The sequence below is a fragment of the Lissotriton vulgaris genome, chromosome 10 (assembly GCF_964263255.1).
Source record: "Lissotriton vulgaris chromosome 10, aLisVul1.2, whole genome shotgun sequence".
Taxonomy (NCBI): Eukaryota; Metazoa; Chordata; class Amphibia; order Caudata; family Salamandridae; genus Lissotriton; species Lissotriton vulgaris.
Genome location: NC_141698.1, coordinates 583,851,768 through 583,864,139, shown reverse-complemented (window position 1 = coordinate 583,864,139; position 12,372 = coordinate 583,851,768). Strand labels below are relative to the sequence as shown.

The 12,372-nt window shown below is 48.5% G+C and overlaps 1 protein-coding gene across 1 annotated transcript in view; it reads left to right on the top strand.

Annotated features, from left to right (window-relative positions):
- Window positions 1–12,372, top strand: part of GSPT1 (G1 to S phase transition 1) — a 612,577-nt gene that overhangs the window by 496,802 nt on the left and 103,403 nt on the right. The window contains exon 13 of the mRNA XM_086941426.1: window positions 11,509–11,598. Within this exon, the coding sequence (XP_086797552.1) occupies window positions 11,509–11,598 (90 nt within the window). The remainder of the gene's footprint in view (window positions 1–11,508; window positions 11,599–12,372) is intronic.

Sequence of the window (12,372 nt, the reverse complement as noted above, 5' to 3'; positions counted from 1 at the left end):
CTGGTTGCCATCACCTCTGCCAGGAGGGTGAGTGAGCTCCAGGCTCTTTCTGTCCAACCTCCTTTCCTGTCCATTCATCCTGACAAGGTGGTTCTGAGGACTAGACCTTCTTTCCTGCCCAAGGTTGTTTCGGCCTTTCACATCGGGCAGTCCATCACCCTCCCTTCCTTCTTCCCGCCTCCGCATCCTTCAAAGGATGAAGAGCGGCTCCATCGTCTGGACCCAAAACGTGCGCTTTCATTTTACATGGATCGCACTCGCCAGTTCCGGGTGGATGACCAACTGTTTGTTGGCTACGTGGGTGCGAAGAAGGGACGGGCGGTTTGTAAACGAACCATCTCTCGATGGGTCGTCCTCTGCCTCAAAGCGTGCTACTCTTTGGCTCGGAAGGAGCCTCCTGTTGGGCTGAGGGCCCATTCCACTCGGGCCACGGCGGCTACTACTGCCCTGGGCCGGGGAGTCCCCTTGCAGGACATTTGCCAGGCGGCTACGTGGGCCTCGCTGCACACCTTTGCGAGGCACTACTGCCTGGACAGTCATGTCCGGAGGGATGGCTTCTTTGGCCGTTCTGTCCTCCAGGACTTTCTGGTGTAGTTTTGTATTGGTTCGCAGACCCACCACCGGGGTTGGTATTGCTGGGGTATGTATTCTAAGGTAAGGAATCTAACACTAACGTGTTTCTTTCAGATGAACAAGTTACTTACCTTCGGTAACGATATATCTGTAAGAAACATTAGTTAGTGTTAGATTCCTTACCGAACCCACCCATCCTCCCCGTTCTGCGAACTGATACCTAGGGTTAAGGTCATCCCTTTCAGGGCCCTAGTTTTTACATGGCACCAGTGTTGGTTCTCTCATGGCTCTGCGTCTCCTGGCGCGGAAAAGCTGTGTGCAAAGAACTGACGTCAGCGCGCGGACGCGGCGTCTATGTACTCCAGCGACGTCATCACGGCGCACGACGCCGACGACGGACGCGGAGCCGCAGGGGACGCCTGCAGACGACGCCTACCGACGCGCAGGGGTACTGCTACGCAAAAGTTTCCGGATCCAGACTGACGCCTGGGGATATTCTAAGGTAAGGAATCTAACACTAACTAATGTTTCTTACAGATATATCGTTACCGAAGGTAAGTAACTTGTTCGTCAGGACTATCAGCTCTTTGTGGGCTACATTGGATGTATGAAGGGCAAGGCGGTGCACAAGCGCACTTTATCCCGGTGGATCATCTTAAGCATCAAGATCTGCTACGCTCTGGCTGGTAAGGAGCTTCCGGAAGGCATCAGAGATCACTACTCCAGGGCTAAATCTTCTACTTCTGCCTTGTCCAGGGGTGTTCCTGTGTTGGACATCTGTAAGGCCGCAGCTTGGGCCTCTCTCCACACTCAAGCGAAGCATTACTGCTTGGATTCCGAAATGAGGCGGGACGGCCATTTTGCGCGCTCTGTTTTGCAAGACTTTTTGGTATAGAAGGGTGGACACCCTCCTCCGGAAGTAAGACTGCTGTGGGATTCTATTCATAAGGTGAGGAATCCATAGGCAGATGTATCCATCAGAAGAACAAGTTACTTACCTTCGGTAACGCTTTGTCTGGTGGATACAGTATCTGCCTGTGGATTTCTCACTGACCCACCTGCCACCCTGTTGTCCACCCTTTTATACTTTAACAGAGGTATTAGTTAATATGGTTGTTTCAGATTATCATTTTATATTGCCTCTATTTGCCTCTTGTATGGGGCTTATTGGAAAGGTTTGCTTTCTTTGCTTTCCTATTTCACTTTATACTGTGTCTATACATTCATTATAGTATACGTAATACTGTGTACTATGTATACATTGTCTCAATGGTCTGCCGCCCGTTCGTCTCAGTGGCACAGAAAAAATGGGTGGAACTGACGTCATCACGCCAACGTGGTCCTCTTATGGCTCCAGTGATGTCATGCCGAGCCGCATGCTGAGCCATGGCATTGTGACGACCTCGTCGGCGTGGAGAGCTAGGGGAAAGATTTCTGCGGAATACTGGCGCAGGGGATATTCATAAGGTGAGGAACCCACAGGCAGATACCGTATCCACCAGAAAAAGCGTTACTGAAGGTAAGTAACTTGTTCATCTTGGCGAAGGGGAATGATTCAGGCATGGGAATCTATGAAAGATACCAACACTGGATAACTAGCTTTGCAGCGTTAATCTTTCTGGATTCACTATGCTGTGCATTAATCCGCGGTCTAGTGGTTGGGTCCGGAATCATAGTCCTTTTTTTCTTTTTTTGTAGCCCATGTGGGCGTCTACGTCCCACCTTTTTGGTGTTCATTTGACGTCTGCTTGCTTCCTGCGAAAGCTCCCACTTTTGGGCGCCATCTTCAGATTCTTTTTTCCGCCGTTGGGTCTGGATCGTCACCAAGAGGTTCCAGAGTTTTTGGAGAAAAGAAGGAAAAGACTGAAATCTACCGAAAAAGATTGGAGAATACATCCAGGAACAAGACCGCTGAGCCGGGACGACGACTAAGAAGGAGGAGAACATCGAAGACTTCGTTGTCCAACGGAGAATGCACACACAGAGGGCCCCCTGAGCGCAGGAATGGACAAGACTCCGTTCAAATTCTGCAGCAATTGCCACCACAAACACGCGCAGAAGGACCAGCACCCGGTTTGCAACCTCTGCCTCCCGGTCGACCACGAAAGCAAGGATTGCAACGCCTGCTCAGTCTTCACCCGGAAGACTCTCCGGATTAGAGAGGCAGAGGATAGCCAACCACAGCATGCAAGGAAAAGGCCAACCTCCGTCACTTTGGGACTTGGGCCTCTCCAGTGACTAAGAGTACAACATCGCCGAGGGACCAAATGACTTCACGGTTGTAGAGACAGATAAGAAAACTACAAAAGAGGTAGGAGAGACATCGACCCCCATAAACCCCAACACCCTTGAAAGCCTGAGTCAGACTCATAACAAAACAGTCTAAGTCCATGAAAGGAGCACTGGCGCCGAAAAGTTATGACGGCTGCAGCTGCATCCAGGGACAAACAGCCCAGCAGATTCTTAGAAAAGACCCAGGGGGCGAAAACACAAGAAAAGCCGAGGCCCTCGAAGTACTTCCCAGTAAAGGAGCGCTCCACGCCGAAGGAAAAGGACCCGAATGCTACTTCGAAGTAGACAAAATAGTCGTAGAGATCGTCCGAAACACTCGACGCCGAACAGGCTGCCGAGATGGAAAGAAAAAAGAGAAGGCTCGAGGCCAAAATGGATAACATCCTGCTAAGGAAAAGCGAATTTGACGAACTGATGAAGAGGTTCACCATCCCATTGAAGCCAGCGACAACGATCGTCGAGGACAAGGAGTAGTTTGACGCTGAAGAGCTGCCAAACTCCTGAGCCCCAAGAACACCAAGAGGAAGAGGGCCTATACTATGACGAGGAAGGCGAGGAAGACCAGCTTACAAGTTTAAACTCTGCATCCTCTGTGGCGCAGGACCTGGATTGGCAGGACCTCTATGCCGAAAGCCCAGAAGAGGGCGTGGAGATGTATCCTTCGAGGCCTTCGCTGCCAGATGACATTCGGATCTACAACATGGTCATCAGGAACGCAGCAACAGCTTATGGAGTGAAACTGGAGGAAGAAAAACCAAAAGTCTGCTTCCTCTTAGAGACCCTGCTCCCCAGTCAAACCAGGAGTCCATTTCTCCCCATTCTACCAAGTGTCCTGGACCAGGGGAGGGAGGCATTCAAGGAACCAGCAAGCTGCAGGTCTGTCACACCTAGGACAGAGAATAAATACAAACACTGCTCTAAGGACCCTCCCTACATCCAGGGATCTGTCACGGCTGACTCCATCATTGCAGCAACAGCCAGAAAGAGGGCCAGCGTTCCCACAAACTCAGGCCCACCACCAGACAAAAAGTATAGAGGATAGACCTCACTGTAAAGAAAATAGAGAGGAATGCAGCAGTACACTGGCGTATTTCCAACTCTAATGCCCTACTCAACAGACTTACGTACCAGCATTGGGACGATGTCGGGCAGCTGCTCAAACACCTCCCTGAGCAATACCAACCGAGAACAACGCACATGGTGGAGGAAGGCAAGAATATAACTAACTCATGCCTGAAATCAGCCCTTGATGCGGCACACATCCAGCAGGCTCATGATGATCAGGGTCACAGAAAGAAGGCATGCCTGGCTTGAGGATATCAGGCTTCAAGCCGAAAGTAGAGAATAACATTCTGAACACCCCCTTCAATGGAGAAACCCTGTTCGGAGCACCAGTGGAAGAGTAACTCACCCAACTGAAGAAAGAAAATGAAACTGCAAGGTCCATGGGGGCCTTGCATTTCAGAGGAATGAAAAGAGGCACCCCGACACGGAGGCCAAACGGAAAAGGGGAAAACCAGCCGGGAACGTCCCATCAGACATTCCAGTAGAACTACCAGGGCAACAATCAAGAACAGCAGGGCCAGCAGAAACAAACCTGGCAAAACCAGCCTTTGGGCCAGTCCTTTCGCAGGAGGGCGAATGGATGAGGGCAAACGCGAAGAGGGGGTCAGCAACCCACATCAAAGTGACTCTGCACCACCAAGCGTGCCCACCCCAGGGAGGGGCACAACAAAGTCAAGAAAAAAAGGGTTACACGGGCTAAAGATCAACTAATATGTAACACCAGTAGGAGGCAGACTAAAACACTTCTTCCGGGAAGGGAAGAAAATAACAGACAAATGGATGCTGAACCTCATACAGTTCAGATACTGCATAGAACTGGAAAAGAAACCACCAAACAGGAAACCAAAAAAGAAAAGCGTGCTCAGAAAAAGAACTAGCGCTACTCCTAGAGGAAGCACAAGAGCTCCTCCACAAGGAGGCCATAGAAACAGTACCATTCAAAGAAAGAAACAAAGGCGTGTACTCTAACCACTTCCTTGTACCAAAGGTGGACGAAATGTTAACACCCATCCCGGACCTACAGTTCCTGAACCAACACAGACACAAAAATTCAAAATGACACCTCTTCAAGAAGTAATCCCTCATATAAGGGACGAAGACTTTGTCAACCATAGACCTAAAAGACTCCTACCTACACATTCCCATGAACAGGCAGCACAAACATCTGAGATTTGCCATTGACAAAGCACACTACCAGTTCACTGCCCTGGCCTTCGGACTAAAATCCACGCCAAGGGTCTTCACCAAGTGCCTCGCAGCCGTGGCAGCGCACCGAAGGAGGGAAGGGATTCATCTATACCCCTACCTCGATGACTGGCTAATAAAAGCAAGTTCCTACAAACAATGCAAAGAACATGCACAGGGGTCAGAGACGCTAACAGAACTGGGATTCTCAATACACTGGGGGAAATCCTCAATGGAACCAGAACAAGTGAAGATCTTCCTAGGCACACAGATAAACACCACACAGAGCAAAGTGTTCCCCAGCAAAAAGAGAACACTTGCCCTGCTGATGGTACCAGAAGGGGTGAGCTCTGACAGTGAGGACAGCGAGCAAGATCATGGGGATGATGGCGTCCTGCATAGACCTAGTCCCCAATATACGGCTCCACATGAGACCATTCCAGGAATGGCTGCAACAACAATGGTCTAGTGGTTGTAACACACGCAGTGCAGAAGGAGATGGCGTGTTGGAACAAGGAGAACATAACGAAGGGGAAGCATCTGACACCACAAACCCCAACAGTGACCATCACCACAGAAGCATCCCAGAAGGGATGGGGAGCACACATGAACCAACTCAAGGTGCTGGGCCTGTGGACCCCAACAGATGCGATCAAACACATCAACTATCTGGAACTGAAGACTGTGTTCCTCGCACTAAAAGCCTTCCAGAAACAACTGTACGGGCAAAGCGTGCTGATACAAACCAGCAACACCACAACTATGATCTACATCAACAAACCAGGAGGAACACAGTCGCACTACCCAACCTAGCACTGGACATATGGAGATGGGCCATCCCACTCAAGATAGACCCCCTAGCTATACACCTACCAGGAAATGACAACGTGGAGGCAGACTGGCTCAGCAGACAGACATCGGCATCCCAAGAGTGGGAGTGGGAGAAATTGGCCTGATATGCAGTGCTCACTATTCTAGTGATCACTATGTATCAGTCCAAATGACACTTATTGATGATTGGTTGTAAGTGACCTTATAGACCAGCTATCCTAGTAGCATGGACAAGAGCAGTCTTTAGGCTAAACTCTAGAGGGCGTGTAAAGCCAGCTGTTATACCATCACATATACCCCTTGAACACCAAGTGAAAGGACACCACACAAGTTGTAATGAAAATAAAAGGATATTTATTATAACACAACAGCCCTGGACTCTTTGAGGACAGGGCGCTAAGCACAATACAAAACTCTTAAAGAAATACTGAAAGTCGCACAATTTACACAAATGCCCGAGGGGCACGAAAAACCATATACTCTAAAAGTGGAATGCGAAATTACTAGCAGGTAAGTACTACTCTCATAGACTTTAGAATCGCTGGACCTACAATGCTGAACCCTTCGATTAGAAGCAGGAGGCCGTTGTGTGCAGAGTGGAAACTCTCACACGTAATGCGGGACAAAGTCTATGGTTACTAGCAAATGCAAAAGTTAGTGTTCTCGGGCGAACCCGAGTAGGTAGGTCAAAAACGAAAGTGGATCTAGACACTTAGAGAGTGGATCTACGCTGGAGCACCGTGGTACTCGGTTTACCTAGCCCAGGGGCTGGGGCTGCATAGGGTTCAAGTGTCTTCGGGAATCCTCGTTGACGAACCAGGAGCCTGAAGTGGAAGTTGCTGGCAGGCGACCAGTGAAAATGTTCCGGGCTGATCCAAGGACTGGATCAGTTGAAGAAGAGTACCTGTAAGCAGAGGGGACCAAGTTCTGAATCACTAGCCAGTGATTAGGTGGGCACCAGGATGGCACTGGACGAGGTCACTCAGCCAGGCGAAGAGGTGACACTGGATTCTGCTGCTGCACGGACCAGGTGCGCTGATGTCGACCAGGCTGGAGGTCTGCGAGCTGTCCCACGTCGGATGTCTGCTGGGGCGATGCTGGATCCGGTGAAGGAGGCAACAAGCCTTGGCTACGGCAAGCTAACGTGGCGACACAAAATGGCGTCTTGAGTGGACCAGGAGGGTCCGAGGAGGGTCCCCTTCAGGAGGAGACTAGGGCCAGTCTAGAGGAGCAAGACCAGCGGTGAAAACAACGTAGGTCGTCGTCTGGAGGGTCACTAGCCAACGGGCAAGTGACCGGACAACGGAGCAGCAACCCAGGAGCAAAAGGGCCCCACGCAGATCTGGTGGATGCTGGGGGGCTGGTCTTTGGAGCTTGTGCTGCTTGGAGTTGGGGCTTCTTACCCCAGTGCACCCACTCGAGGGTCCCTCGGTGGTCGTGCTGGTTCTGATGATCGCCGGGTCCTCTGGTCTCGTCGCACCTACGGTTCTCAGCTGTGCTGTAGAGGCAGGTTGAGGTCAGAGAGGGCAGGGAGTCCGGGTCTCGTCGAGCTGGGCAGTCTGGTTCCGGAGGAAGGACGTTTCAGCAAACCGCAAGATACTTAGGTGGTGCCTGCTGCTGCAGGGTGACTACTCCTTAGTCACAAGGGAGAAATCTTAGGAAGAAGTCTTGAGTTCCTTTCGTAGAAAGTAGTTTCAGGATTCAAAGATGATCTAATTTGGAAGGGTCCCCACTCCTACCTTTATTCTAAAGAAAGGGTCTGGTACGCGACTAGGTCCTATCCATGGGTGGGACCAGGAAGGGGGGTGGTTACGCCCCTCTCCCCTGTCCGGACTTTCCCCAGCTCAGGAGCTGGTGTGCCCCTGGAACTGGTTCAAGCCGGCATATGCAAAGTGAGCACTGGGGTGCCACTTGCAGTCACCTTCCTCTAAAGCCCTGCCTACCTGGGATACACAAAACCCTGTCTGGGATGGTGCTAGCACCGCCCCTGACGGGAAACCCTTTGTCCAAGCTCTCCTCGCTGGAAGGACTCCCAGCAGCAGGAGGTCAGACTTGTGTCTGTGGTGGCAGCATCCATTTTGTGATGCTGAGGCTTGAGTTAACTTTAACCGGGGTTCACAGTTACATACATGTTGTGTCCCTCTAAAAGGGTGAAATGCTAACCCCGTCGCCAGAATTGGCGAGGGGTTAGTATTCCAATTCGTATGACACCTTACTCGACATGTTTTGATAAAGCGATACAAGAGTTGGCATTTAACCGCGAGGATTATAATGCACTTAAGAGTATATGGTACGCGTTATCATGGAACAGCTATTAGGACTTGGTTCCGCAAGCTGCAAACGGGCTCAGCTCATGCCAGAGCACCATCTCACATTATTCCAAGCACTCTGCCTTCAGGATTGTCAAGGCCTGCCATAGGAGTGACTGATAGGAATATATGTGTCCATTTTAGGGTTAGATTTAGGTATACTATATCTAAAGCAAAGGGTGATTACACCACCTTGCCCCAGCTGTCGTGCAGCCAGTTGTGTCCGATTTAGATGGCCAACCAGGGGTGGCATAATACATGCTGCAGCCCCTGGTAGGCCCTGGGTACACCTATGCCCTGAGTTACAGGGTCTGATAAGGTGGCCCAGTACCAATTGGTAAATGCACCTAAGGTACACGTGTCAATTTAGTGAGAGAACAGCAAGGCTGTGGGTCTGATTAGCAGGCCCACAGCCAGGGAAGTCGTAAACCAGTGAAGCAAAAAGCAAAAATCTGGGGTGATCATAGGATTGCAGACCCTACTCTCCTACAGGGAGCTCAATGCGCAAGAAACACCAAGGCTATTCAAGAAGTGAGGGACACCAACAATAGACCTTTTTGCAACACACCAGAATGCAAAATGCCAATACTTTGCATTCAGGCAATCAGAGGAATAATCCCAGGGGAATGCCTATGAAGCTGGTCGAAAAAATTTGCCTACGCTTTTCACCCGATACCAATGATGCACAGGGTACTCGGCAAATGCAGAACCAGCAACATGACGCTGATTCTGGTGGCACCACAGTGGGCCAGTCATGGTTCTCACAAATAGTGGAAATGGCGCAGGGACCACCTCACAAGTTCGGGAAAAGGAAGGACTTACTCTCCATGCAAAACGGAGAGGTACTCGAGCCTCTGCCTAGCGGCATGGCTCCTGAAGACAGTTTGCACACCTGAAAGTGCCGGAGAGCATACTGCTGGTGCTACGAGAGGCAAGGAGACCTACTGCACGGAGGTGCTATGTCGCAAAATGGAAAAGATTCACACAATGGTGCATCAAGGTAAAACTACACAAAAAGATGACAAAGGAATCAATGGGTGCTAAAATATATAACACACCTGCTAAAATCAAACCTACGTTCTACCTCGCTGAGAGTACACCTAGCAGCGATAGCCTACACAAGAGGAGAGACCGGAAAGAGCATCTTTACATTACAAGTAGAAAAAAGATTCCTGGAAGGGGCTAAAAGGATCGCACCACCAAAGAGGATGCCGCCACAGGCATGGAACCTCAATTTAGTCCTAACCGAGCTTATGAAGGCGCCTTTTGAACCCATCCAGAAGGCCTCACTACAAATGCTCACGATGAAGATAGCCTTTCTAGTGGCAATCACCTCGCTACGCAGGGTAACCAAACTGCAAGCACTAATGCTACAAGAAACTTGCATCCAAATACACAATGACTGGGTGGTAATTAAAACGGACCCACACTTTATGCCAAAGGTGGTGTCAAGGTTTCACATGAACCAGACTATACAGATATCCAGCTTCTTTCAGAAACCATCCACAAGCACTGAGGGCACTGCACACTCTGGATGCTAGAAGGGCAGTAATGCATTACATGGAAAGAACTAAAGAGCACAGGAAAACAAAGCAGTTATTTGTGTCCTTTGCAAGCAGTTTCCTGGGTAGACCAGTAACTAAGGCCACCATTGCATGATGGATCGCCCAAACGATACAATTCTGCCACAAACAGGCAGGTCAAGAACTAGGTCGCACAAGCCCACTCTATCAGGAAAAAAGGAGCAACAATAGCCTTCCTGGCTAACACACCCATTCAAGACATATGCCTGGCAGCAACATGGGCTTCAATGCACACTTTCACTAAGCACTACTGCGTGGATATACAAAAAATGCTTTAACATATATTCAACAACCAACGCTCATCTTCCACCCAGCCGCCACAAACATAACAAATCGCTACAAAGTGTATGCACAGCATAGAAAATCCAGAAAGATTCACGCTGCAAAACAAATAGTTTCTTACCTGTCGGTGTAGTTTTGCAGCTTGAAGATCTTTCTGGATTTATTAGCGAACCCACTCACCTCCACCAGAAAGATGAGGCAGGAGAAGGTGGAAATAAGAGGACAATATACACACAGACACCTTAAGGGACAAAGTGGAAATTCATTTACTTTAAGGGAAAAGTTGAAAACCTTGCCAAAGGATTCATTAACACAACACAAAAACAAGAAAAAAGAATCCGAAGATGGCGCTCAAAGGTGGGAGCTTCCGCAGGAAGCGTGCCGACGTCACAGGATGGACACCAAAAGGTGGGACGTCGACGTCCACCTGGACTACGGAAAAAAAGAGAGAAAAGACTGATTCCGGATCCAACCCCTAGACCGCGGAATAATGCACAGCATAGTGAATCCACAAAGATCTTCAAGCTGCAAAACTACACCGACAGGTAAGAAACTATTCGCTACAGGTAAGTAACTCATTTTCTTCCTTCAAAGACCTCGAATACACACTGGGGTCATTGGTAGATTACTTATCGCAGGGACTCCCTTTGTTTGCTTGCAGGCACTCCACCTTTTCCAATTTTAACTTACAGGGAAAACTAAGACCTAGAGGGAAAGCGACCTCCTAAGAGGAACACCCCTGTCAACCATACGTCCGGAAGACCGTCTACCAAGCTAAATTGGCATGGATGATAGTGCAGTACACCCATAAACTTTAGGTTTGGGGGTGGGGGGGGGGGGTATGGAGGGATGGGTATTGGGGAAATTGTTTCAATTCAAATTTACCATTTTTATGTTGGAAAAGTACCTTAAAAAGAGCTGCAATGTTTATTTTATTTATACTTTTTCTTGAGTCCCACAGGCTCCCTAAACCAGAGGCAGCTGACTTTATATAGATTTACTGGACTGGAATACAGGGAGGGGGTTGTAATGAATTATTTTTTGTAACACTTGCAAATTCCTAATAGAAACAAGATTGGCAAAAAAGTAGCTAGTAAATAAACCAAAACTCCTGCAGTTTGCACTATACGTGATTTGGGTTTCATGCTCAAAATTCAAACTTATGAATGTTTTTTTTGTATGATGTAGGAAAGATATCCTTTGTAAGGGATATATTTTTACCATTTTTAGTTGGTTTTACAGTTCTCTAGCATTTGTTCAGTTGTCATTAAGGTAATTGTGTGAAGGTGATAGAGTAGATTTTCTGACGGTACGATGTAAATATTTAAAGAATTTCGATTCACAATATATTGTATTATATATATATATATATCTTTTGATTTTTCCAGATAGTGATTATCGAGCACAAATCCATCATCTGTCCTGGTTACAATGCAGTACTGCACATTCACACCTGTATTGAAGAAGTTGAAATTATAGTAAGTCAACATATATTAACTGGAATGCTGTATACCTTCATGTGCTTATATCAGTGTGGACATCACATAAGGAGTATTTTTCCATTTGCATTTTCCACTGTTCATATCTTTTATAGGCTTATGGTTTTTTAATCAACTGCTATACTTTGCCTCCAGGTGTAAGGAACTAGCATCTCATGGATTTTTCTATCTTCGAATTAGGGCAAAATCATGTCATTAACCTTTACACAACGCTAAAGATAATGTAAAATAAAATGGTGTTCGAGACAAGTGGGCTGCTGAATTCATATCTGTGCATAGATCGCCGCTTAGTGTTGGGTCCGGATGATTGCACATTGTTGTCCTGGAAGAGTCTTCGAAGTATCACAAGATAGGTGGCTCCTCCCCTGGACTACAGTGCGCATGGGCATCCTCTCCATCCTCAGATTGTTTTTTTCCGCCATTGGGTTCGGATGTACTTTCTCGACTCTAGTTCGGAAACTTTGTATGGACTCTTTCCTAAGGCCAAAAGGCCTTCACAGCGTCGGTATTGTCTCGTTCGGTCCCTGTTCCTTTCCAGTTCTCGAACCGGACGTCAAAAGCTGTTTCTCGCTTCGACACCACAGGCCCAGACTACTACGACGGAACAGAGCCTCTTTAAACGATGCCCCGTGTCTGATTCTGGTGGCACCACAGTGGGCCAGTCATGGTTCTCACAAATAGTGGAAATGGCGCAGGGACCACCTCACAAGTTCGGGAAAAGGAAGGACTTACTCTCCATGCAAAACGGAGAGG